The sequence below is a fragment of the Cyclopterus lumpus genome, chromosome 7, assembly GCF_009769545.1.
Source record: "Cyclopterus lumpus isolate fCycLum1 chromosome 7, fCycLum1.pri, whole genome shotgun sequence".
In the NCBI taxonomy this organism is placed as follows: Eukaryota; Metazoa; Chordata; class Actinopteri; order Perciformes; family Cyclopteridae; genus Cyclopterus; species Cyclopterus lumpus.
The window spans coordinates 25,464,902-25,488,035 of record NC_046972.1 but is presented as its reverse complement, the minus strand read 5'-3'; the positions used below and the strand labels follow the sequence as shown (position 1 = coordinate 25,488,035).

The following is a 23,134-nucleotide window of genomic DNA, read 5'->3' as shown; positions in this document are numbered from 1 at the left end:
AGAACCGGTTCTTCTTGTTGTCTCTGCTGTCGTCCATATTGGAGTCATAACTGAGAATGAAACAATAGGAACATTTTACGATAATGAATACAAAATAAAAACACAAATTGACCTGGTTTTCTGTGATAAACGGACAGCCTCCCTGCAAACATAAAAGGTTCTACATTAAAAACGTCATATGAGATTAAAAACCTACAAAAAAAAAAGAAACTGTTAAGATAGTGACAAGTCACAACTGACGTTCTGGCATTGTTGGCAGTTACCAAATAGCTTGAGTTATCTTCCAGTTTAAACATAAAAGACTTTGGTAAACAACCATAACATTCTGGACTGGAGGAGGGTTGACCAGGAGTGGAATGTAGCCTGATAAAACTACACATTATTGAGAAGTCTTAAAGAGCTGAGAACTAACCAAACTCACAACTCAGTCATGGCCACAAGAAGACCTCCTTGATGACGATAGGGTATGAAACCAGCAAGTCACGACTAGATTAAAGTGGACGCCTGAACAGGGACTTGAACCCTGGACCCTCAGATTAAAAGTCTGATGCTCTACCGACTGAGCTATCCAGGCTTCTAAAAAAGTACAATTTTATGTAAAAATGTGTTTGCGTTGAAACCTTAAAAATGGTAAATTACCATCAAATATAGGACTGGTTGACCCTGAGTGGCATGTTGCCTGGGAACACTCCACTATATTGGAGGTGAGGCCTAACCAAACTGACAACTCAGTCATGGCCACAAGAAGACCTCCTTGATGACGATAGGGTATGAAACCAGCAAGTCACGACAAGATTAAAGTGGACGCCTGAACAGGGACTTGAACCCTGGACCCTCAGATTAAAAGTCTGATGCTCTACCGACTGAGCTATCCAGGCTTCAGAAGAGTAATATTTCACGGGAAAATGTGTTTCCGATGTAAGACTTTGGTAAACTTCCATAACATTCTGGACTGGAGGAGGGTTGACCAGGAGTGGAATGTAGCCTGATAAAACTACACATTATTGAGAAGTCTTAAAGAGCTGAGAACTAACCAAACTCACAACTCAGTCATGGCCACAAGAAGACCTCCTTGATGACGATAGGGTGTGAAACCAGCAAGTCACAACAAGATTAAAGTGGACGCCTGAACAGGGACTTGAACCCTGGACCCTCAGATTAAAAGTCTGATGCTCTACCGACTGAGCTATCCAGGCTTCTAAAAAAGTACAATTTTATATAAAAATGTGTTTGCGTTGAAACCTTAAAAATGGTAAATTACCATCAAATATAGGACTGGTATACCCTGAGTGGCATGTTGCCTGGGAACACTCCACTATATTGGAGGTGAGGCCTAACCAAACTGACAACTCAGTCATGGCCACAAGAAGACCTCCTTGATGACGATAGGGTGTAAAACCAGCAAGTCACAACAAGATTAAATTGGACGCCTGAACAGGGACTTGAACCCTGGACCCTCAGATTAAAAGTCTGATGCTCTACTGACTGAGCTATCCAGGCTTCTGAAGAGTAATATTTCACGGAAAAATGTGGTTCCGATGAAAGACTTTGGTAAACTTCCATAACATTCTGGACTGGAGGAGGGTTGACCAGGAGTGGAATGTAGCCTGATAAAACTACACATTATTGAGAAGTCTTAAAGAGCTGAGAACTAACCAAACTCACAACTCAGGGTATGAAACCAGCAAGTCACGACAAGATTAAAGTGGACGCCTGAACAGGGACTTGAACCCTGGACCCTCAGATTAAAAGTCTGATGCTCTACCGACTGAGCTATCCAGGCTTCTAAAAAAGTACAATTTTATTTAAAAATGTGTTTGCGTTGAAACCTTAAAAATGGTAAATTACCATCAAATATAGGACTGGTTTTCCCTGAGTGGCATGTTGCCTGGGAACACTCCACTATATTGGAGATGAGGCCTAACCAAACTGACAACTCAGTCATGGCCACAAGAAGACCTCCTTGATGACGATAGGGTATGAAACCAGCAAGTCACGACTAGATTAAAGTGGACGCCTGAACAGGGACTTGAACCCTGGACCCTCAGATTAAAAGTCTGATGCTCTACCGACTGAGCTATCCAGGCTTCAGAAGAGTAATATTTCACGGCAAAAATGTGGTTCCGATGAAAGACTTTGGTAAACTTCCATAACATTCTGGACTGGAGGAGGGTTGACCAGGAGTGGAATGTAGCCTGATAAAACTACACATTATTGAGAAGTCTTAAAGAGCTGAGAACTAACCAAACTCACAACTCAGTCATGGCCACAAGAAGACCTCCTTGATGACGATAGGGTGTGAAACCAGCAAGTCACGACAAGATTAAAGTGGACGCCTGAACAGGGACTTGAACCCTGGACCCTCAGATTAAAAGTCTGATGCTCCACCGACTGAGCTATCCAGGCTTCTAAAAAGGTACAATTTTATGTAAAAATGTGTTTGCGTTGAAACCTTAAAAATGGTAAATTACCATCTAATATAGGACTGGTTGACCCTGAGTGGCATGTTGCCTGGGAACACTCCACTATATTGGAGGTGAGGCCTAACCAAACTGACAACTCAGTCATGGCCACAAGAAGACCTCCTTGATGACGATAGGGTATGAAACCAGCAAGTCACGACAAGATTAAAGTGGACGCCTGAACAGGGACTTGAACCCTGGACCCTCAGATTAAAAGTCTGATGCTCCACCGACTGAGCTATCCAGGCTTCTAAAAAGGTACAATTTTATGTAAAAATGTGTTTGCGTTGAAACCTTAAAAATGGTAAATTACCATCAAATATAGGACTGGTTGACCCTGAGTGGCATGTTGCCACTCAGGGTCCTCCTTGAAACCTTAAAAATGGTAAATTACCATCAAATATAGGACTGGTTGACCCTGAGTGGCATGTTGCCTGGGAATACTCCACTATATTGGAGATGAGGCCTAACCAAACTGACAACTCAGTCATGGCCACAAGAAGACCTCCTTGATGACGATAGGGTATGAAACCAGCAAGTCACGACAAGATTAAATTGGACGCCTGAACAGGGACTTGAACCCTGGACCCTCAGATTAAAAGTCTGATGCTCTACCGACTGAGCTATCCAGGCTTCAGAAGAGTAATATTTCACGCAAAAATGTGGTTCCGATGAAAGACTTTGGTAAACTTCCATAACGTTCTGGACTGGAGGAGGGTTGACCAGGAGTGGAATGTAGCCTGATAAAACTACACATTATTGAGAAGTCTTAAAGAGCTGAGAACTAACCAAACTCACAACTCAGGGTATGAAACCAGCAAGTCACGACAAGATTAAAGTGGACGCCTGAACAGGGACTTGAACCCTGGACCCTCAGATTAAAAGTCTGATGCTCTACCGACTGAGCTATCCAGGCTTCAGAAGAGTAATATTTCACGCAAAAATGTGGTTCCGATGAAAGACTTTGGTAAACTTCCATAACATTCTGGACTGGAGGAGGGTTGACCAGGAGTGGAATGTAGCCTGATAAAACTACACATTATTGAGAAGTCTTAAAGAGCTGAGAACTAACCAAACTCACAACTCAGTCATGGCCACAAGAAGACCTCCTTGATGACGATAGGGTGTGAAACCAGCAAGTCACGACTAGATTAAAGTGGACGCCTGAACAGGGACTTGAACCCTGGACCCTCAGATTAAAAGTCTGATGCTCTACCGACTGAGCTATCCAGGCTTCTAGAAGAGTAATATTTCACGCAAAAATGTGGTTCCGATGAAAGACTTTGGTAAACTTCCATAACATTCTGGACTGGAGGAGGGTTGACCAGGAGTGGAATGTAGCCTGATAAAACTACACATTATTGAGAAGTCTTGAAGAGCTGAGAACTAACCAAACTCACAACTCAGTCATGGCCACAAGAAGACCTCCTTGATGACGATAGGGTATGAAACCAGCAAGTCACGACAAGATTAAAGTGGACGCCTGAACAGGGACTTGAACCCTGGACCCTCAGATTAAAAGTCTGATGCTCTACCGACTGAGCTATCCAGGCTTCTAAAAAAGTACAATTTTATGTAAAAATGTGTTTGCGTTGAAACCTTAAAAATGGTAAATTACCATCAAATATAGGACTGGTTGACCCTGAGTGGCATGTTGCCTGGGAACACTCCACTATATTGGAGATGAGGCCTAACCAAACTGACAACTCAGTCATGGCCACAAGAAGACCTCCTTGATGACGATAGGGTATGAAACCAGCAAGTCACAACAAGATTAAAGTGGACGCCTGAACAGGGACTTGAACCCTGGACCCTCAGATTAAAAGTCTGATGCTCTACCGACTGAGCTATCCAGGCTTCAGAAAAGTAATATTTCACGCAAAAATGTGGTTCCGATGAAAGACTTTGGTAAACTTCCATAACATTCTGGACTGGAGGAGAGGAGGGTTGACCAGGAGTGGAATGTAGCCTGATAAAACTACACATTATTGAGAAGTCTTAAAGAGCTGAGAACTAACCAAACTCACAACTCAGTCATGGCCACAAGAAGACCTCCTTGATGACGATAGGGTGTGAAACCAGCAAGTCACGACTAGATTAAAGTGGACGCCTGAACAGGGACTTGAACCCTGGACCCTCAGATTAAAAGTCTGATGCTCTACCGACTGAGCTATCCAGGCTTCTGAAGAGTAATATTTCACGCAAAAATGTGGTTCCGATGAAAGACTTTGGTAAACTTCCATAACATTCTGGACTGGAGGAGGGTTGACCAGGAGTGGAATGTAGCCTGATAAAACTACACATTATTGAGAAGTCTTAAAGAGCTGAGAACTAACCAAACTCACAACTCAGTCATGGCCACAAGAAGACCTCCTTGATGACGATAGGGTATGAAACCAGCAAGTCACGACAAGATTAAAGTGGACGCCTGAACAGGGACTTGAACCCTGGACCCTCAGATTAAAAGTCTGATGCTCTACCGACTGAGCTATCCAGGCTTCTAAAAAAGTACAATTTTATGTAAAAATGTGTTTGCGTTGAAACCTTAAAAATGGTAAATTACCATCAAATATAGGACTGGTTGACCCTGAGTGGCATGTTGCCTGGGAACACTCCACTATATTGGAGATGAGGCCTAACCAAACTGACAACTCAGTCATGGCCACAAGAAGACCTCCTTGATGACGATAGGGTGTGAAACCAGCAAGTCACGACAAGATTAAAGTGGACGCCTGAACAGGGACTTGAACCCTGGACCCTCAGATTAAAAGTCTGATGCTCTACCGACTGAGCTATCCAGGCTTCTAGAAGAGTAATATTTCACGCAAAAATGTGGTTCCGATGAAAGACTTTGGTAAACTTCCATAACATTCTGGACTGGAGGAGGGTTGACCAGGAGTGGAATGTAGCCTGATAAAACTACACATTATTGAGAAGTCTTAAAGAGCTGAGAACTAACCAAACTCACAACTCAGTCATGGCCACAAGAAGACCTCCTTGATGACGATAGGGTATGAAACCAGCAAGTCACGACTAAGATTAAAGTGGACGCCTGAACAGGGACTTGAACCCTGGACCCTCAGATTAAAAGTCTGATGCTCTACCGACTGAGCTATCCAGGCTTCAGAAGAGTAATATTTCACGCAAAAATGTGGTTCCGATGAAAGACTTTGGTAAACTTCCATAACATTCTGGACTGGAGGAGGGTTGACCAGGAGTGGAATGTAGCCTGATAAAACTACACATTATTGAGAAGTCTTAAAGAGCTAAGAATTAACCAAACTCACAACTCAGTCATGGCCACAAGAAGACCTCCTTGATGACGATAGGGTATGAAACCAGCAAGTCACGACAAGATTAAAGTGGACGCCTGAACAGGGACTTGAACCCTGGACCCTCAGATTAAAAGTCTGATGCTCTACCGACTGAGCTATCCAGGCTTCTAAAAAAGTACAATTTTATGTAAAAATGTGTTTGCGTTGAAACCTTAAAAATGGTAAATTACCATCAAATATAGGACTGGTTTACCCTGAGTGGCATGTTGCCTGGGAACACTCCACTATATTGGAGATGAGGCCTAACCAAACTGACAACTCAGTCATGGCCACAAGAAGACCTCCTTGATGACGATAGGGTGTGAAACCAGCAAGTCACGACAAGATTAAAGTGGACGCCTGAACAGGGACTTGAACCCTGGACCCTCAGATTAAAAGTCTGATGCTCTACCGACTGAGCTATCCAGGCTTCAGAAGAGTAATATTTCACGCAAAAATGTGGTTCCGATGAAAGACTTTGGTAAACTTCCATAACATTCTGGACTGGAGGAGGGTTGACCAGGAGTGGAATGTAGCCTGATAAAACTACACATTATTGAGAAGTCTTAAAGAGCTGAGAACTAACCAAACTCACAACTCAGTCATGGCCACAAGAAGACCTCCTTGATGACGATAGGGTGTGAAACCAGCAAGTCACGACTAGATTAAAGTGGACGCCTGAACAGGGACTTGAACCCTGGACCCTCAGATTAAAAGTCTGATGCTCTACCGACTGAGCTATCCAGGCTTCAGAAAAGTAATATTTCACGCAAAAATGTGGTTCCGATGAAAGACTTTGGTAAACTTCCATAACGTTCTGGACTGGAGGAGGGTTGACCAGGAGTGGAATGTAGCCTGATAAAACTACACATTATTGAGAAGTCTTAAAGAGCTGAGAACTAACCAAACTCACAACTCAGTCATGGCCACAAGAAGACCTCCTTGATGACGATAGGGTATGAAACCAGCAAGTCACGACAAGATTAAAGTGGACGCCTGAACAGGGACTTGAACCCTGGACCCTCAGATTAAAAGTCTGATGCTCCACCGACTGAGCTATCCAGGCTTCTAAAAAAGTACAATTTTATGTAAAAATGTGTTTGCGTTGAAACCTTAAAAATGGTAAATTACCATCAAATATAGGACTGGTTGACCCTGAGTGGCATGTTGCCTGGGAACACTCCACTATATTGGAGATGAGGCCTAACCAAACTGACAACTCAGTCATGGCCACAAGAAGACCTCCTTGATGACGATAGGGTGTGAAACCAGCAAGTCACGACAAGATTAAAGTGGACGCCTGAACAGGGACTTGAACCCTGGACCCTCAGATTAAAAGTCTGATGCTCTACCGACTGAGCTATCCAGGCTTCTGAAGAGTAATATTTCACGGAAAAATGTGGTTCCGATGAAAGACTTTGGTAAACTTCCATAACATTCTGGACTGGAGGAGGGTTGACCAGGAGTGGAATGTAGCCTGATAAAACTACACATTATTGAGAAGTCTTAAAGAGCTGAGAACTAACCAAACTCACAACTCAGTCATGGCCACAAGAAGACCTCCTTGATGACGATAGGGTGTGAAACCAGCAAGTCACGACTAGATTAAAGTGGACGCCTGAACAGGGACTTGAACCCTGGACCCTCAGATTAAAAGTCTGATGCTCTACCGACTGAGCTATCCAGGCTTCAGAAGAGTAATATTTCACGCAAAAATGTGGTTCCGATGAAAGACTTTGGTAAACTTCCATAACATTCTGGACTGGAGGAGGGTTGACCAGGAGTGGAATGTAGCCTGATAAAACTACACATTATTGAGAAGTCTTAAAGAGCTGAGAACTAACCAAACTCACAACTCAGTCATGGCCACAAGAAGACCTCCTTGATGACGATAGGGTAGTGAAACCAGCAAGTCACGACATAGATTAAAGTGGACGCCTGAACAGGGACTTGAACCCTGGACCCTCAGATTAAAAGTCTGATGCTCTACCGACTGAGCTATCCAGGCTTCTAAAAAGTACAATTTTATGTAAAAATGTGTTTGCGTTGAAACCTTAAAAATGGTAAATTACCATCAAATATAGGACTGGTTTACCCTGAGTGGCATGTTGCCTGGGAACACTCCACTATATTGGAGATGAGGACTAACCAAACTGACAACTCAGTCATGGCCACAAGAAGACCTCCTTGATGACGATAGGGTATGAAACCAGCAAGTCACGACAAGATTAAAGTGGACGCCTGAACAGGGACTTGAACCCTGGACCCTCAGATTAAAAGTCTGATGCTCCTACCGACTGAGCTATCCAGGCTTCTAAAAAAGTACAATTTTATGTAAAAATGTGTTTGCGTTGAAACCTTAAAAATGGTAAATTACCATCAAATATAGGACTGGTTGACCCTGAGTGGCATGTTGCCTGGGAACACTCCACTATATTGGAGGTGAGGCCTAACCAAACTGACAACTCAGTCATGGCCACAAGAAGAACTCCTTGATGACGATAGGGTATGAAACCAGCAAGTCACGACTAAGATTAAAGTGGACGCCTGAACAGGGACTTGAACCCTGGACCCTCAGATTAAAAGTCTGATGCTCTACCGACTGAGCTATCCAGGCTTCAGAAGAGTAATATTTCACGCAAAAATGTGGTTCCGATGAAAGACTTTGGTAAACTTCCATAACATTCTGGACTGGAGGAGGGTTGACCAGGAGTGGAATGTAGCCTGATAAAACTACACATTATTGAGAAGTCTTGAAGAGCTGAGAACTAACCAAACTCACAACTCAGTCATGGCCACAAGAAGACCTCCTTGATGACGATAGGGTATGAAACCAGCAAGTCACGACAAGATTAAAGTGGACGCCTGAACAGGGACTTGAACCCTGGACCCTCAGATTAAAAGTCTGATGCTCTACCGACTGAGCTATCCAGGCTTCTAAAAAAGTACAATTTTATGTAAAAATGTGTTTGCGTTGAAACCTTAAAAATGGTAAATTACCATCAAATATAGGACTGGTTGACCCTGAGTGGCATGTTGCCTGGGAACACTCCACTATATTGGAGGATGAGGCCTAACCAAACTGACAACTCAGTCATGGCCACAAGAAGACCTCCTTGATGACGATAGGGTATGAAACCAGCAAGTCACGACAAGATTAAAGTGGACGCCTGAACAGGGACTTGAACCCTGGACCCTCAGATTAAAAGTCTGATGCTCTACCGACTGAGCTATCCAGGCTTCTGAAGAGTAATATTTCACGGAAAAATGTGGTTCCGATGAAAGACTTTGGTAAACTTCCATAACATTCTGGACTGGAGGAGGGTTGACCAGGAGTGGAATGTAGCCTGATAAAACTACACATTATTGAGAAGTCTTAAAGAGCTGAGAACTAACCAAACTCACAACTCAGTCATGGCCACAAGAAGACCTCCTTGATGACGATAGGGTATGAAACCAGCAAGTCACAACAAGATTAAAGTGGACGCCTGAACAGGGACTTGAACCCTGGACCCTCAGATTAAAAGTCTGATGCTCTACCGACTGAGCTATCCAGGCTTCTAAAAAAGTACAATTTTATGTAAAAATGTGTTTGCGTTGAAACCTTAAAAATGGTAAATTACCATCAAATATAGGACTGGTTTACCCTGAGTGGCATGTTGCCTGGGAACACTCCACTATATTGGAGATGAGGCCTAACCAAACTGACAACTCAGTCATGGCCACAAGAAGACCTCCTTGATGACGATAGGGTATGAAACCAGCAAGTCACGACTAGATTAAAGTGGACGCCTGAACAGGGACTTGAACCCTGGACCCTCAGATTAAAAGTCTGATGCTCTACCGACTGAGCTATCCAGGCTTCATGAAGAGTAATATTTCACGCAAAAATGTGGTTCCGATGAAAGACTTTGGTAAACTTCCATAACATTCTGGACTGGAGGAGGGTTGACCAGGAGTGGAATGTAGCCTGATAAAACTACACATTATTGAGAAGTCTTAAATAGCTGAGAACTAACCAAACTCACAATTCAGTCATGGCCACAAGAAGACCTCCTTGATGACGATAGGGTGTGAAACCAGCAAGTCACGACTAGATTAAAGTGGACGCCTGAACAGGGACTTGAACCCTGGACCCTCAGATTAAAAGTTGATGCTCTACCGACTGAGCTATCCAGGCTTCAGAAGAGTAATTTTTCACGCAAAAATGTGGTTCCGATGAAAGACTTTGGTAAAATTCCATAACATTCTGGACTGGAGGAGGGTTGACCAGGAGTGGAATGTAGCCTGATAAAACTACACATTATTGAGAAGTCTTAAAGAGCTGAGAACTAACCAAACTCACAACTCAGTCATGGCCACAAGAAGACCTCCTTGATGACGATAGGGTATGAAACCAGCAAGTCACGACAAGATTAAAGTGGACGCCTGAACAGGGACTTGAACCCTGGACCCTCAGATTAAAAGTCTGATGCTCTACCGACTAAGCTATCAAGGCTTCTAAAAAAGTACAATTTTATGTAAAAATGTGTTTGCGTTGAAACCTTAAAAATGGTAAATTACCATCAAATATAGGACTGGTTGACCCTGAGTGGCATGTTGCCTGGGAACACTCCACTATATTGGAGGTGAGGCCTAACCAAACTGACAACTCAGTCATGGCCACAAGAAGAACTCCTTGATGACGATAGGGTGTGAAACCAGCAAGTCACGACTAGATTAAAGTGGACGCCTGAACAGGGACTTGAACCCTGGACCCTCAGATTAAAAGTCTGATGCTCTACCGACTGAGCTATCCAGGCTTCTGAAGAGTAATATTTCACGCAAAAATGTGGTTCCGATGAAAGACTTTGGTAAACTTCCATAACATTCTGGACTGGAGGAGGGTTGACCAGGAGTGGAATGTAGCCTGATAAAACTACACATTATTGAGAAGTCTTAAATAGCTGAGAACTAACCAAACTCACAACTCAGTCATGGCCACAAGAAGACCTCCTTGATGACGATAGGGTGTGAAACCAGCAAGTCACGACAAGATTAAAGTGGACGCCTGAACAGGGACTTGAACCCTGGACCCTCAGATTAAAAGTCTGATGCTCTACCGACTGAGCTATCCAGGCTTCATGAAGAGTAATATTTCACGCAAAAATGTGGTTCCGATGAAAGACTTTGGTAAACTTCCATAACATTCTGGACTGGAGGAGGGTTGACCAGGAGTGGAATGTAGCCTGATAAAACTACACATTATTGAGAAGTCTTAAAGAGCTGAGAACTAACCAAACTCACAACTCAGTCATGGCCACAAGAAGACCTCCTTGATGACGATAGGGTATGAAACCAGCAAGTCACGACAAGATTAAAGTGGACGCCTGAACAGGGACTTGAACCCTGGACCCTCAGATTAAAAGTCTGATGCTCTACCGACTGAGCTATCCAGGCTTCTAAAAAAGTACAATTTTATCTAAAAATGTGTTTGCGTTGAAACCTTAAAAATGGTAAATTACCATCAAATATAGGACTGGTTGACCCTGAGTGGCATGTTGCCTGGGAACACTCCACTATATTGGAGATGAGGCCTAACCAAACTGACAACTCAGTCATGGCCACAAGAAGACCTCCTTGATGACGATAGGGTATGAAACCAGCAAGTCACGACAAGATTAAATTGGACGCCTGAACAGTGACTTGAACCCTGGACCCTCAGATTAAAAGTCTGATGCTCTACCGACTGAGCTATCCAGGCTTCTGAAGAGTAATATTTCACGGAAAAATGTGGTTCCGATGAAAGACTTTGGTAAACTTCCATAACATTCTGGACTGGAGGAGGGTTGACCAGGAGTGGAATGTAGCCTGATAAAACTACACATTATTGAGAAGTCTTAAAGAGCTGAGAACTAACCAAACTCACAACTCAGTCATGGCCACAAGAAGACCTCCTTGATGACGATAGGGTATGAAACCAGCAAGTCACGACAAGATTAAAGTGGACGCCTGAACAGGGACTTGAACCCTGGACCCTCAGATTAAAAGTCTGATGCTCTACCGACTGAGCTATCCAGGCTTCTAAAAAAGTACAATTTTATGTAAAAATGTGTTTGCGTTGAAACCTTAAAAATGGTAAATTACCATCAAATATAGGACTGGTTTACCCTGAGTGGCATGTTGCCTGGGAACACTCCACTATATTGGAGATGAGGCCTAACCAAACTGACAACTCAGTCATGGCCACAAGAAGACCTCCTTGATGACGATAGGGTGTAAACCAGCAAGTCACGACAAGATTAAATTGGACGCCTGAACAGGGACTTGAACCCTGGACCCTCAGATTAAAAGTCTGATGCTCTACCGACTGAGCTATCCAGGCTTCAGAAGAGTAATATTTCACGCAAAAATGTGGTTCCGATGAAAGACTTTGGTAAACTTCCATAACATTCTGGACTGGAGGAGGGTTGACCAGGAGTGGAATGTAGCCTGATAAAACTACACATTATTGAGAAGTCTTAAAGAGCTGAGAACTAACCAAACTCACAACTCAGTCATGGCCACAAGAAGACCTCCTTGATGACGATAGGGTATGAAACCAGCAAGTCACGACAAGATTAAAGTGGACGCCTGAACAGGGACTTGAACCCTGGACCCTCAGATTAAAAGTCTGATGCTCTACCGACTGAGCTATCCAGGCTTCTAAAAAAGTACAATTTTATGTAAAAATGTGTTTGCGTTGAAACCTTAAAAATGGTAAATTACCATCAAATATAGGACTGGTTGACCCTGAGTGGCATGTTGCCTGGGAACACTCCACTATATTGGAGGTGAGGCCTAACCAAACTGACAACTCAGTCATGGCCACAAGAAGACCTCCTTGATGACGATAGGGTGTGAAACCAGCAAGTCACGACTAGATTAAAGTGGACGCCTGAACAGGGACTTGAACCCTGGACCCTCAGATTAAAAGTCTGATGCTCTACCGACTGAGCTATCCAGGCTTCTGAAGAGTAATATTTCACGCAAAAATGTGGTTCCGATGAAAGACTTTGGTAAACTTCCATAACATTCTGGACTGGAGGAGGGTTGACCAGGAGTGGAATGTAGCCTGATAAAACTACACATTATTGAGAAGTCTTAAATAGCTGAGAACTAACCAAACTCACAACTCAGTCATGGCCACAAGAAGACCTCCTTGATGACGATAGGGTGTGAAACCAGCAAGTCACGACTAGATTAAAGTGGACGCCTGAACAGGGACTTGAACCCTGGACCCTCAGATTAAAAGTTGATGCTCTACCGACTGAGCTATCCAGGCTTCAGAAGAGTAATTTTTCACGCAAAAATGTGGTTCCGATGAAAGACTTTGGTAAAATTCCATAACATTCTGGACTGGAGGAGGGTTGACCAGGAGTGGAATGTAGCCTGATAAAACTACACATTATTGAGAAGTCTTAAAGAGCTGAGAACTAACCAAACTCACAACTCAGTCATGGCCACAAGAAGACCTCCTTGATGACGATAGGGTATGAAACCAGCAAGTCACGACAAGATTAAAGTGGACGCCTGAACAGGGACTTGAACCCTGGACCCTCAGATTAAAAGTCTGATGCTCTACCGACTAAGCTATCAAGGCTTCTAAAAAAGTACAATTTTATGTAAAAATGTGTTTGCGTTGAAACCTTAAAAATGGTAAATTACCATCAAATATAGGACTGGTTTACCCTGAGTGGCATGTTGCCTGGGAACACTCCACTATATTGGAGATGAGAACTAACCAAACTGACAACTCAGTCATGGCCACAAGAAGACCTCCTTGATGACGATAGGGTATGAAACCAGCAAGTCACGACAAGATTAAAGTGGACGCCTGAACAGGGACTTGAACCCTGGACCCTCAGATTAAAAGTCTGATGCTCTACCGACTGAGCTATCCAGGCTTCTAAAAAAGTACAATTTTATTTAAAAATGTGTTTGCGTTGAAACCTTAAAAATGGTAAATTACCATCAAATATAGGACTGGTTTTCCCTGAGTGGCATGTTGCCTGGGAACACTCCACTATATTGGAGATGAGGCCTAACCAAACTGACAACTCAGTCATGGCCACAAGAAGACCTCCTTGATGACGATAGGGTATGAAACCAGCAAGTCACGACAAGATTAAAGTGGACGCCTGAACAGGGACTTGAACCCTGGACCCTCAGATTAAAAGTCTGATGCTCTACCGACTGAGCTATCCAGGCTTCAGAAGAGTAATATTTCACGCAAAAATGTGGTTCCGATGAAAGACTTTGGTAAACTTCCATAACATTCTGGACTGGAGGAGGGTTGACCAGGAGTGGAATGTAGCCTGATAAAACTACACATTATTGAGAAGTCTTAAAGAGCTGAGAACTAACCAAACTCACAACTCAGTCATGGCCACAAGAAGACCTCCTTGATGACGATAGGGTATGAAACCAGCAAGTCACGACAAGATTAAAGTGGACGCCTGAACAGGGACTTGAACCCTGGACCCTCAGATTAAAAGTCTGATGCTCTACCGACTGAGCTATCCAGGCTTCTAAAAAAGTACAATTTTATTTAAAAATGTGTTTGCGTTGAAACCTTAAAAATGGTAAATTACCATCAAATATAGGACTGGTTTACCCTGAGTGGCATGTTGCCTGGGAACACTCCACTATATTGGAGATGAGGCCTAACCAAACTGACAACTCAGTCATGGCCACAAGAAGACCTCCTTGATGACGATAGGGTGTGAAACCAGCAAGTCACGACAAGATTAAAGTGGACGCCTGAACAGGGACTTGAACCCTGGACCCTCAGATTAAAAGTCTGATGCTCTACCGACTGAGCTATCCAGGCTTCAGAAGAGTAATATTTCACGCAAAAATGTGGTTCCGATGAAAGACTTTGGTAAACTTCCATAACATTCTGGACTGGAGGAGGGTTGACCAGGAGTGGAATGTAGCCTGATAAAACTACACATTATTGAGAAGTCTTAAAGAGCTGAGAACTAACCAAACTCACAACTCAGTCATGGCCACAAGAAGACCTCCTTGATGACAATAGGGTATGAAACCAGCAAGTCACGACTAGATTAAAGTGGACACCTGAACAGGGACTTGACCCCTGGACCCTCAGATTAAAAGTCTGATGCTCTACCGACTGAGCTATCCAGGCTTCAGAAAAGTAATATTTCACGCAAAAATGTGGTTCCGATGAAAGACTTTGGTAAACTTCCATAACATTCTGGACTGGAGGAGGGTTGACCAGGAGTGGAATTTAGCCTGATAAAACTACACATTATTGAGAAGTCTTAAAGAGCTGAGAACTAACCAAACTCACAACTCAGTCATGGCCACAAGAAGACCTCCTTGATGACGATAGGGTATGAAACCAGCAAGTCACGACAAGATTAAAGTGGACGCCTGAACAGGGACTTGAACCCTGGACCCTCAGATTAAAAGTCTGATGCTCTACCGACTGAGCTATCCAGGCTTCTAAAAAAGTACAATTTTATTTAAAAATGTGTTTGCGTTGAAACCTTAAAAATGGTAAATTACCATCAAATATAGGACTGGTTTTCCCTGAGTGGCATGTTGCCTGGGAACTACTCCACTATATTGGAGATGAGGCCTAACCAAACTGACAACTCAGTCATGGCCACAAGAAGACCTCCTTGATGACGATAGGGTATGAAACCAGCAAGTCACGACATAGATTAAAGTGGACGCCTGAACAGGGACTTGAACCCTGGACCCTCAGATTAAAAGTCTGATGCTCTACCGACTGAGCTATCCAGGCTTCTGAAGAGTAATATTTCACGCAAAAATGTGGTTCCGATGAAAGACTTTGGTAAACTTCCATAACATTCTGGACTGGAGGAGGGTTGACCAGGAGTGGAATGTAGCCTGATAAAACTACACATTATTGAGAAGTCTTAAAGAGCTGAGAACTAACCAAACTCACAACTCAGTCATGGCCACAAGAAGACCTCCTTGATGACAATAGGGTGTGAAACCAGCAAGTCACGACTAGATTAAAGTGGACGCCTGAACAGGGACTTGACCCCTGGACCCTCAGATTAAAAGTCTGATGCTCTACCGACTGAGCTATCCAGGCTTCTAAAAAAGTACAATTTTATTTAAAAATGTGTTTGCGTTGAAACCTTAAAAATGGTAAATTACCATCAAATATAGGACTGGTTTACCCTGAGTGGCATGTTGCCTGGGAACACTCCACTATATTGGAGATGAGGCCTAACCAAACTGACAACTCAGTCATGGCCACAAGAAGACCTCCTTGATGACGATAGGGTAGTGAAACCAGCAAGTCACGACAAGATTAAAGTGGACGCCTGAACAGGGACTTGAACCCTGGACCCTCAGATTAAAAGTCTGATGCTCTACCGACTGAGCTATCCAGGCTTCAGAAGAGTAATATTTCACGCAAAAATGTGGTTCCGATGAAAGACTTTGGTAAACTTCCATAACATTCTGGACTGGAGGAGGGTTGACCAGGAGTGGAATGTAGCCTGATAAAACTACACATTATTGAGAAGTCTTAAAGAGCTGAGAACTAACCAAACTCACAACTCAGTCATGGCCACAAGAAGACCTCCTTGATGACAATAGGGTATGAAACCAGCAAGTCACTACATAGATTAAAGTGGACGCCTGAACAGGGACTTGAACCCTGGACCCTCAGATTAAAAGTCTGATGCTCTACCGACTGAGCTATCCAGGCTTCTAAAAAAGTACAATTTTATCTAAAAATGTGTTTGCGTTGAAACCTTAAAAATGGTAAATTACCATCAAATATAGGACTGGTTTACCCTGAGTGGCATGTTGCCTGGGAACACTCCACTATATTGGAGATGAGGCCTAACCAAACTGACAACTCAGTCATGGCCACAAGAAGACCTCCTTGATGACGATAGGGTATGAAACCAGCAAGTCACGACAAGATTAAAGTGGACGCCTGAACAGGGACTTGAACCCTGGACCCTCAGATTAAAAGTCTGATGCTCTACCGACTGAGCTATCCAGGCTTCTGAAGAGTAATATTTCACGGAAAAATGTGGTTCCGATGAAAGACTTTGGTAAACTTCCATAACATTCTGGACTGGAGGAGGGTTGACCAGGAGTGGAATGTAGCCTGATAAAACTACACATTATTGAGAAGTCTTAAAGAGCTGAGAACTAACCAAACTCACAACTCAGTCATGGCCACAAGAAGACCTCCTTGATGACGATAGGGTATGAAACCAGCAAGTCACGACTAGATTAAAGTGGACGCCTGAACAGGGACTTGAACCCTGGACCCTCAGATTAAAAGTCTGATGCTCTACCGACTGAGCTATCCAGGCTTCAGAAGAGTAATATTTCACGCAAAAATGTGGTTCCGATGAAAGACTTTGGTAAACTTCCATAACATTCTGGACTGGAGGAGGGTTGACCAGGAGTGGAATGTAGCCTGATAAAACTACACATTATTGAGAAGTCTTAAAGAGCTGAGAACTAACCAAACTCACAACTCAGTCATGGCCACAAGAAGACCTCCTTGATGACGATAGGGTGTGAAACCAGCAAGTCACGACATAGATTAAAGTGGACGCCTGAACAGGGACTTGAACCCTGGACCCTCAGATTAAAAGTCTGATGCTCTACCGACTGAGCTATCCAGGCTTCTAAAAAAGTACAATTTTATTTAAAAATGTGTTTACGTTGAAACCTTAAAAATGGTAAATTACCATCAAATATAGGACTGGTTTACCCTGAGTGGCATGTTGCCTGGGAACACTCCACTATATTGGAGGTGAGGCCTAACCAAACTGACAACTCAGTCATGGCCACAAGAAGACCTCCTTGATGACGATAGGGTATGAAACCAGCAAGTCACGACATAGATTAAAGTGGACGCCTGAACAGGGACTTGAACCCTGGACCCTCAGATTAAAAGTCTGATGCTCTACCGACTGAGCTATCCAGGCTTCTGAAGAGTAATATTTCACGGAAAAAATTTGGTTCCGATGAAAGACTTTGGTAAACTTCCATAACATTCTGGACTGGAGGAGGGTTGACCAGGAGTGGAATGTAGCCTGATAAAACTACACATTATTGAGAAGTCTTAAAGAGCTGAGAACTAACCAAACTCACAACTCAGTCATGGCCACAAGAAGACCTCCTTGATGACGATAGGGTATGAAACCAGCAAGTCACAACAAGATTAAAGTGGACGCCTGAACAGGGACTTGAACCCTGGACCCTCAGATTAAAAGTCTGATGCTCTACCGACTGAGCTATCCAGGCTTCTAAAAAAGTACAATTTTATTTAAAAATGTGTTTACGTTGAAACCTTAAAAATGGTAAATTACCATCAAATATAGGACTGGTTTTCCCTGAGTGGCATGTTGCCTGGGAACACTCCACTATATTGGAGATGAGGCCTAACCAAACTGACAACTCAGTCATGGCCACAAGAAGACCTCCTTGATGACGATAGGGTATGAAACCAGCAAGTCACGACTAGATTAAAGTGGACGCCTGAACAGGGACTTGAACCCTGGACCCTCAGATTAAAAGTCTGATGCTCTACCGACTGAGCTATCCAGGCTTCAGAAGAGTAATATTTCACGCAAAAATGTGGTTCCGATGAAAGACTTTGGTAAACTTCCATAACATTCTGGACTGGAGGAGGGTTGACCAGGAGTGGAATGTAGCCTGATAAAACTACACATTATTGAGAAGTCTTAAAGAGCTGAGAACTAACCAAACTCACAACTCAGTCATGGCCACAAGAAGACCTCCTTGATGACGATAGGGTATGAAACCAGCAAGTCACGACAAGATTAAAGTGGACGCCTGAACAGGGACTTGAACCCTGGACCCTCAGATTAAAAGTCTGATGCTCTACCGACTGAGCTATCCAGGCTTCTAAAAAAGTACAATTTTATTTAAAAATGTGTTTGCGTTGAAACCTTAAAAATGGTAAATTACCATCAAATATAGGACTGGTTTTCCCTGAGTGGCATGTTGCCTGGGAATACTCCACTATATTGGAGATGAGGCCTAACCAAACTGACAACTCAGTCATGGCCACAAGAAGACCTCCTTGATGACGATAGGGTATGAAACCAGCAAGTCACTGACATGATTAAAGTGGACGCCTGAACAGGGACTTGAACCCTGGACCCTCAGATTAAAAGTCTGATGCTCTACCGACTGAGCTATCCAGGCTTCTGAAGAGTAATATTTCACGGAAAAATGTGGTTCCGATGAAAGACTTTGGTAAACTTCCATAACATTCTGGACTGGAGGAGGGTTGACCAGGAGTGGAATGTAGCCTGATAAAACTACACATTATTGAGAAGTCTTAAAGAGCTGAGAACTAACCAAACTCACAACTCAGTCATGGCCACAAGAAGACCTCCTTGATGACGATAGGGTATGAAACCAGCAAGTCACGACTAGATTAAAGTGGACGCCTGAACAGGGACTTGAACCCTGGACCCTCAGATTAAAAGTCTGATGCTCTACCGACTGAGCTATCCAGGCTTCAGAAGAGTAATATTTCACGCAAAAATGTGGTTCCGATGAAAGACTTTGGTAAACTTCCATAACATTCTGGACTGGAGGAGGGTTGACCAGGAGTGGAATGTAGCCTGATAAAACTACACATTATTGAGAAGTCTTAAAGAGCTGAGAACTAACCAAACTCACAACTCAGTCATGGCCACAAGAAGACCTCCTTGATGACGATAGGGTGTGAAACCAGCAAGTCACGACATAGATTAAAGTGGACGCCTGAACAGGGACTTGAACCCTGGACCCTCAGATTAAAAGTCTGATGCTCTACCGACTGAGCTATCCAGGCTTCTAAAAAAGTACAATTTTATGTAAAAATGTGTTTGCGTTGAAACCTTAAAAATGGTAAATTACCATCAAATATAGGACTGGTATACCCTGAGTGGCATGTTGCCTGGGAACACTCCACTATATTGGAGGTGAGGCCTAACCAAACTGACAACTCAGTCATGGCCACAAGAAGACCTCCTTGATGACGATAGGGTATGAAACCAGCAAGTCACGACAAGATTAAAGTGGACGCCTGAACAGGGACTTGAACCCTGGACCCTCAGATTAAAAGTCTGATGCTCTACCGACTGAGCTATCCAGGCTTCTGAAGAGTAATATTTCACGGAAAAATGTGGTTCCGATGAAAGACTTTGGTAAACTTCCATAACATTCTGGACTGGAGGAGGGTTGACCAGGAGTGGAATGTAGCCTGATAAAACTACACATTATTGAGAAGTCTTAAAGAGCTGAGAACTAACCAAACTCACAACTCAGTCATGGCCACAAGAAGACCTCCTTGATGACGATAGGGTATGAAACCAGCAAGTCACGACAAGATTAAAGTGGACGCCTGAACAGGGACTTGAACCCTGGACCCTCAGATTAAAAGTCTGATGCTCTACCGACTGAGCTATCCAGGCTTCTAAAAAAGTACAATTTTATCTAAAAATGTGTTTGCAGTTGAAACCTTAAAAATGGTAAATTACCATCAAATATAGGACTGGTTTACCCTGAGTGGCATGTTGCCTGGGAACACTCCACTATATTGGAGATGAGGCCTAACAAAACTGACAACTCAGTCATGGCCACAAGAAGACCTCCTTGATGACGATAGGGTATGAAACCAGCAAGTCACGACAAGATTAAAGTGGACGCCTGAACAGGGACTTGAACCCTGGACCCTCAGATTAAAAGTCTGATGCTCTACCGACTGAGCTATCCAGGCTTCTGAAGAGTAATATTTCACGCAAAAATGTAGTTCCGATGAAAGACTTTGGTAAACTTCCATAACATTCTGGACTGGAGGAGGGTTGACCAGGAGTGGAATGTAGCCTGATAAAACTACACATTATTGAGAAGTCTTAAAGAGCTGAGAACTAACCAAACTCACAACTCAGTCATGGCCACAAGAAGACCTCCTTGATGACGATAGGGTATGAAACCAGCAAGTCACGACTAGATTACAGTGGACGCCTGAACAGGGACTTGAACCCTGGACCCTCAGATTAAAAGTCTGATGCTCTACCGACTGAGCTATCCAGGCTTCAGAAGAGTAATATTTCACGCAAAAATGTGGTTCCGATGAAAGACTTTGGTAAACTTCCATAACATTCTGGACTGGAGGAGGGTTGACCAGGAGTGGAATGTAGCCTGATAAAACTACACATTATTGAGAAGTCTTAAAGAGCTGAGAACTAACCAAACTCACAACTCAGTCATGGCCACAAGAAGACCTCCTTGATGACGATAGGGTATGAAACCAGCAAGTCACGACAAGATTAAAGTGGACGCCTGAACAGGGACTTGAACCCTGGACCCTCAGATTAAAAGTCTGATGCTCTACCGACTGAGCTATCCAGGCTTCTAAAAAAGTACAATTTTATTTAAAAATGTGTTTACGTTGAAACCTTAAAAATGGTAAATTACCATCAAATATAGGACTGGTTTCCCTGAGTGGCATGTTGCCTGGGAACACTCCACTATATTGGAGATGAGGCCTAACCAAACTGACAACTCAGTCATGGCCACAAGAAGACCTCCTTGATGACGATAGGGTATGAAACCAGCAAGTCACGACATAGATTAAAGTGGACGCCTGAACAGGGACTTGAACCCTGGACCCTCAGATTAAAAGTCTGATGCTCTACCGACTGAGCTATCCAGGCTTCAGAAGAGTAATATTTCACGCAAAAATGTAGTTCCGATGAAAGACTTTGGTAAACTTCCATAACATTCTGGACTGGAGGAGGGTTGACCAGGAGTGGAATGTAGCCTGATAAAACTACACATTATTGAGAAGTCTTAAAGAGCTGAGAACTAACCAAACTCACAACTCAGTCATGGCCACAAGAAGACCTCCTTGATGACGATAGGGTATGAAACCAGCAAGTCACGACAAGATTAAAGTGGACGCCTGAACAGGGACTTGAACCCTGGACCCTCAGATTAAAAGTCTGATGCTCTACCGACTGAGCTATCCAGGCTTCTAAAAAAGTACAATTTTATTTAAAAATGTGTTTGCGTTGAAACCTTAAAAATGGTAAATTACCATCAAATATAGGACTGGTTTTACCCTGAGTGGCATGTTGCCTGGGAACACTCCACTATATTGGAGGTGAGGCCTAACCAAACTGACAACTCAGTCATGGCCACAAGAAGACCTCCTTGATGACGATAGGGTATGAAACCAGCAAGTCACTGACATAGATTAAAGTGGACGCCTGAACAGGGACTTGAACCCTGGACCCTCAGATTAAAAGTCTGATGCTCTACCGACTGAGCTATCCAGGCTTCTGAAGAGTAATATTTCACGGAAAAATGTGGTTCCGATGAAAGACTTTGGTAAACTTCCATAACATTCTGGACTGGAGGAGGGTTGACCAGGAGTGGAATGTAGCCTGATAAAACTACACATTATTGAGAAGTCTTAAAGAGCTGAGAACTAACCAAACTCACAACTCAGTCATGGCCACAAGAAGACCTCCTTGATGACGATAGGGTGTGAAACCAGCAAGTCACGACAAGATTAAAGTGGACGCCTGAACAGGGACTTGAACCCTGGACCCTCAGATTAAAAGTCTGATGCTCTACCGACTGAGCTATCCAGGCTTCTAAAAAAGTACAATTTTATTTAAAAATGTGTTTGCGTTGAAACCTTAAAAATGGTAAATTACCATCAAATATAGGACTGGTTTTCCCTGAGTGGCATGTTGCCTGGGAACACTCCACTATATTGGAGATGAGGCCTAACCAAACTGACAACTCAGTCATGGCCACAAGAAGACCTCCTTGATGACGATAGGGTATGAAACCAGCAAGTCACTGACATGATTAAAGTGGACGCCTGAACAGGGACTTGAACCCTGGACCCTCAGATTAAAAGTCTGATGCTCTACCGACTGAGCTATCCAGGCTTCTGAAGAGTAGTATTTCACGGAAAAATGTGGTTCCGATGAAAGACTTTGGTAAACTTCCATAACATTCTGGACTGGAGGAGGGTTGACCAGGAGTGGAATGTAGCCTGATAAAACTACACATTATTGAGAAGTCTTAAAGAGCTGAGAACTAACCAAACTCACAACTCAGTCATGGCCACAAGAAGACCTCCTTGATGACGATAGGGTATGAAACCAGCAAGTCACGACAAGATTAAAGTGGACGCCTGAACAGGGACTTGAACCCTGGACCCTCAGATTAAAAGTCTGATGCTCTACCGACTGAGCTATCCAGGCTTCTAAAAAAGTACATTTTTATGTAAAAATGTGTTTGCGTTGAAACCTTAAAAATGGTAAA

At 43.3% G+C, this 23,134-nt stretch overlaps 1 protein-coding gene and 73 non-coding genes across 78 annotated transcripts in view; all 74 read right to left on the bottom strand.

Annotated features, from left to right (window-relative positions):
• Positions 1-23,134, bottom strand: part of itpr3 (inositol 1,4,5-trisphosphate receptor, type 3) — a 134,622-nt gene that overhangs the window by 52,300 nt on the left and 59,188 nt on the right. For all 5 annotated transcript variants that reach the window (XM_034536299.1, XM_034536298.1, XM_034536301.1 and 2 more), the window contains one exon: positions 1-50. This exon is cut by the window's left edge and continues 95 nt beyond it. In XM_034536299.1, the coding sequence (XP_034392190.1) occupies positions 1-50 (50 nt within the window). The remainder of the gene's footprint in view (positions 51-23,134) is intronic.
• trnak-uuu lies at positions 502-574 on the bottom strand. Its single transcript has one exon. It is a non-coding gene; the product is annotated as a tRNA-Lys (tRNA).
• Positions 806-878, bottom strand: trnak-uuu. The gene has a single exon. It is a non-coding gene; the product is annotated as a tRNA-Lys (tRNA).
• trnak-uuu lies at positions 1,124-1,196 on the bottom strand. Its single transcript has one exon. It is a non-coding gene; the product is annotated as a tRNA-Lys (tRNA).
• Positions 1,428-1,500, bottom strand: trnak-uuu. The gene has a single exon. It is a non-coding gene; the product is annotated as a tRNA-Lys (tRNA).
• On the bottom strand, positions 1,711-1,783 carry trnak-uuu. Its single transcript has one exon. It is a non-coding gene; the product is annotated as a tRNA-Lys (tRNA).
• Positions 2,015-2,087, bottom strand: trnak-uuu. Its single transcript has one exon. It is a non-coding gene; the product is annotated as a tRNA-Lys (tRNA).
• trnak-uuu lies at positions 2,334-2,406 on the bottom strand. Its single transcript has one exon. It is a non-coding gene; the product is annotated as a tRNA-Lys (tRNA).
• On the bottom strand, positions 2,638-2,710 carry trnak-uuu. The gene has a single exon. It is a non-coding gene; the product is annotated as a tRNA-Lys (tRNA).
• trnak-uuu lies at positions 3,023-3,095 on the bottom strand. Its single transcript has one exon. It is a non-coding gene; the product is annotated as a tRNA-Lys (tRNA).
• On the bottom strand, positions 3,306-3,378 carry trnak-uuu. Its single transcript has one exon. It is a non-coding gene; the product is annotated as a tRNA-Lys (tRNA).
• On the bottom strand, positions 3,624-3,696 carry trnak-uuu. The gene has a single exon. It is a non-coding gene; the product is annotated as a tRNA-Lys (tRNA).
• Positions 3,943-4,015, bottom strand: trnak-uuu. Its single transcript has one exon. It is a non-coding gene; the product is annotated as a tRNA-Lys (tRNA).
• Positions 4,247-4,319, bottom strand: trnak-uuu. Its single transcript has one exon. It is a non-coding gene; the product is annotated as a tRNA-Lys (tRNA).
• trnak-uuu lies at positions 4,570-4,642 on the bottom strand. Its single transcript has one exon. It is a non-coding gene; the product is annotated as a tRNA-Lys (tRNA).
• Positions 4,888-4,960, bottom strand: trnak-uuu. The gene has a single exon. It is a non-coding gene; the product is annotated as a tRNA-Lys (tRNA).
• trnak-uuu lies at positions 5,192-5,264 on the bottom strand. Its single transcript has one exon. It is a non-coding gene; the product is annotated as a tRNA-Lys (tRNA).
• trnak-uuu lies at positions 5,512-5,584 on the bottom strand. Its single transcript has one exon. It is a non-coding gene; the product is annotated as a tRNA-Lys (tRNA).
• On the bottom strand, positions 5,830-5,902 carry trnak-uuu. The gene has a single exon. It is a non-coding gene; the product is annotated as a tRNA-Lys (tRNA).
• Positions 6,134-6,206, bottom strand: trnak-uuu. Its single transcript has one exon. It is a non-coding gene; the product is annotated as a tRNA-Lys (tRNA).
• On the bottom strand, positions 6,452-6,524 carry trnak-uuu. Its single transcript has one exon. It is a non-coding gene; the product is annotated as a tRNA-Lys (tRNA).
• trnak-uuu lies at positions 6,770-6,842 on the bottom strand. Its single transcript has one exon. It is a non-coding gene; the product is annotated as a tRNA-Lys (tRNA).
• On the bottom strand, positions 7,074-7,146 carry trnak-uuu. The gene has a single exon. It is a non-coding gene; the product is annotated as a tRNA-Lys (tRNA).
• Positions 7,392-7,464, bottom strand: trnak-uuu. Its single transcript has one exon. It is a non-coding gene; the product is annotated as a tRNA-Lys (tRNA).
• On the bottom strand, positions 7,712-7,784 carry trnak-uuu. The gene has a single exon. It is a non-coding gene; the product is annotated as a tRNA-Lys (tRNA).
• trnak-uuu lies at positions 8,015-8,088 on the bottom strand. Its single transcript has one exon. It is a non-coding gene; the product is annotated as a tRNA-Lys (tRNA).
• Positions 8,321-8,393, bottom strand: trnak-uuu. The gene has a single exon. It is a non-coding gene; the product is annotated as a tRNA-Lys (tRNA).
• Positions 8,639-8,711, bottom strand: trnak-uuu. Its single transcript has one exon. It is a non-coding gene; the product is annotated as a tRNA-Lys (tRNA).
• trnak-uuu lies at positions 8,944-9,016 on the bottom strand. Its single transcript has one exon. It is a non-coding gene; the product is annotated as a tRNA-Lys (tRNA).
• Positions 9,262-9,334, bottom strand: trnak-uuu. The gene has a single exon. It is a non-coding gene; the product is annotated as a tRNA-Lys (tRNA).
• On the bottom strand, positions 9,566-9,638 carry trnak-uuu. The gene has a single exon. It is a non-coding gene; the product is annotated as a tRNA-Lys (tRNA).
• trnak-uuu lies at positions 9,885-9,956 on the bottom strand. The gene has a single exon. It is a non-coding gene; the product is annotated as a tRNA-Lys (tRNA).
• trnak-uuu lies at positions 10,202-10,274 on the bottom strand. Its single transcript has one exon. It is a non-coding gene; the product is annotated as a tRNA-Lys (tRNA).
• On the bottom strand, positions 10,506-10,578 carry trnak-uuu. Its single transcript has one exon. It is a non-coding gene; the product is annotated as a tRNA-Lys (tRNA).
• trnak-uuu lies at positions 10,824-10,896 on the bottom strand. Its single transcript has one exon. It is a non-coding gene; the product is annotated as a tRNA-Lys (tRNA).
• Positions 11,143-11,215, bottom strand: trnak-uuu. Its single transcript has one exon. It is a non-coding gene; the product is annotated as a tRNA-Lys (tRNA).
• Positions 11,447-11,519, bottom strand: trnak-uuu. Its single transcript has one exon. It is a non-coding gene; the product is annotated as a tRNA-Lys (tRNA).
• Positions 11,765-11,837, bottom strand: trnak-uuu. Its single transcript has one exon. It is a non-coding gene; the product is annotated as a tRNA-Lys (tRNA).
• On the bottom strand, positions 12,068-12,140 carry trnak-uuu. The gene has a single exon. It is a non-coding gene; the product is annotated as a tRNA-Lys (tRNA).
• Positions 12,386-12,458, bottom strand: trnak-uuu. The gene has a single exon. It is a non-coding gene; the product is annotated as a tRNA-Lys (tRNA).
• On the bottom strand, positions 12,690-12,762 carry trnak-uuu. Its single transcript has one exon. It is a non-coding gene; the product is annotated as a tRNA-Lys (tRNA).
• trnak-uuu lies at positions 13,008-13,079 on the bottom strand. Its single transcript has one exon. It is a non-coding gene; the product is annotated as a tRNA-Lys (tRNA).
• Positions 13,325-13,397, bottom strand: trnak-uuu. The gene has a single exon. It is a non-coding gene; the product is annotated as a tRNA-Lys (tRNA).
• trnak-uuu lies at positions 13,629-13,701 on the bottom strand. Its single transcript has one exon. It is a non-coding gene; the product is annotated as a tRNA-Lys (tRNA).
• trnak-uuu lies at positions 13,933-14,005 on the bottom strand. The gene has a single exon. It is a non-coding gene; the product is annotated as a tRNA-Lys (tRNA).
• On the bottom strand, positions 14,251-14,323 carry trnak-uuu. Its single transcript has one exon. It is a non-coding gene; the product is annotated as a tRNA-Lys (tRNA).
• trnak-uuu lies at positions 14,555-14,627 on the bottom strand. The gene has a single exon. It is a non-coding gene; the product is annotated as a tRNA-Lys (tRNA).
• trnak-uuu lies at positions 14,873-14,945 on the bottom strand. The gene has a single exon. It is a non-coding gene; the product is annotated as a tRNA-Lys (tRNA).
• trnak-uuu lies at positions 15,191-15,263 on the bottom strand. Its single transcript has one exon. It is a non-coding gene; the product is annotated as a tRNA-Lys (tRNA).
• Positions 15,497-15,569, bottom strand: trnak-uuu. Its single transcript has one exon. It is a non-coding gene; the product is annotated as a tRNA-Lys (tRNA).
• Positions 15,815-15,887, bottom strand: trnak-uuu. The gene has a single exon. It is a non-coding gene; the product is annotated as a tRNA-Lys (tRNA).
• On the bottom strand, positions 16,120-16,192 carry trnak-uuu. The gene has a single exon. It is a non-coding gene; the product is annotated as a tRNA-Lys (tRNA).
• Positions 16,439-16,511, bottom strand: trnak-uuu. Its single transcript has one exon. It is a non-coding gene; the product is annotated as a tRNA-Lys (tRNA).
• Positions 16,743-16,815, bottom strand: trnak-uuu. Its single transcript has one exon. It is a non-coding gene; the product is annotated as a tRNA-Lys (tRNA).
• trnak-uuu lies at positions 17,061-17,133 on the bottom strand. The gene has a single exon. It is a non-coding gene; the product is annotated as a tRNA-Lys (tRNA).
• Positions 17,380-17,452, bottom strand: trnak-uuu. The gene has a single exon. It is a non-coding gene; the product is annotated as a tRNA-Lys (tRNA).
• Positions 17,685-17,757, bottom strand: trnak-uuu. The gene has a single exon. It is a non-coding gene; the product is annotated as a tRNA-Lys (tRNA).
• On the bottom strand, positions 18,004-18,076 carry trnak-uuu. Its single transcript has one exon. It is a non-coding gene; the product is annotated as a tRNA-Lys (tRNA).
• trnak-uuu lies at positions 18,308-18,380 on the bottom strand. Its single transcript has one exon. It is a non-coding gene; the product is annotated as a tRNA-Lys (tRNA).
• Positions 18,626-18,698, bottom strand: trnak-uuu. The gene has a single exon. It is a non-coding gene; the product is annotated as a tRNA-Lys (tRNA).
• trnak-uuu lies at positions 18,931-19,003 on the bottom strand. Its single transcript has one exon. It is a non-coding gene; the product is annotated as a tRNA-Lys (tRNA).
• trnak-uuu lies at positions 19,249-19,321 on the bottom strand. The gene has a single exon. It is a non-coding gene; the product is annotated as a tRNA-Lys (tRNA).
• Positions 19,568-19,640, bottom strand: trnak-uuu. Its single transcript has one exon. It is a non-coding gene; the product is annotated as a tRNA-Lys (tRNA).
• On the bottom strand, positions 19,872-19,944 carry trnak-uuu. The gene has a single exon. It is a non-coding gene; the product is annotated as a tRNA-Lys (tRNA).
• trnak-uuu lies at positions 20,190-20,262 on the bottom strand. The gene has a single exon. It is a non-coding gene; the product is annotated as a tRNA-Lys (tRNA).
• On the bottom strand, positions 20,495-20,567 carry trnak-uuu. The gene has a single exon. It is a non-coding gene; the product is annotated as a tRNA-Lys (tRNA).
• Positions 20,813-20,885, bottom strand: trnak-uuu. Its single transcript has one exon. It is a non-coding gene; the product is annotated as a tRNA-Lys (tRNA).
• Positions 21,131-21,203, bottom strand: trnak-uuu. The gene has a single exon. It is a non-coding gene; the product is annotated as a tRNA-Lys (tRNA).
• trnak-uuu lies at positions 21,435-21,507 on the bottom strand. Its single transcript has one exon. It is a non-coding gene; the product is annotated as a tRNA-Lys (tRNA).
• On the bottom strand, positions 21,753-21,825 carry trnak-uuu. The gene has a single exon. It is a non-coding gene; the product is annotated as a tRNA-Lys (tRNA).
• On the bottom strand, positions 22,060-22,132 carry trnak-uuu. The gene has a single exon. It is a non-coding gene; the product is annotated as a tRNA-Lys (tRNA).
• Positions 22,378-22,450, bottom strand: trnak-uuu. The gene has a single exon. It is a non-coding gene; the product is annotated as a tRNA-Lys (tRNA).
• On the bottom strand, positions 22,683-22,755 carry trnak-uuu. Its single transcript has one exon. It is a non-coding gene; the product is annotated as a tRNA-Lys (tRNA).
• trnak-uuu lies at positions 23,001-23,073 on the bottom strand. The gene has a single exon. It is a non-coding gene; the product is annotated as a tRNA-Lys (tRNA).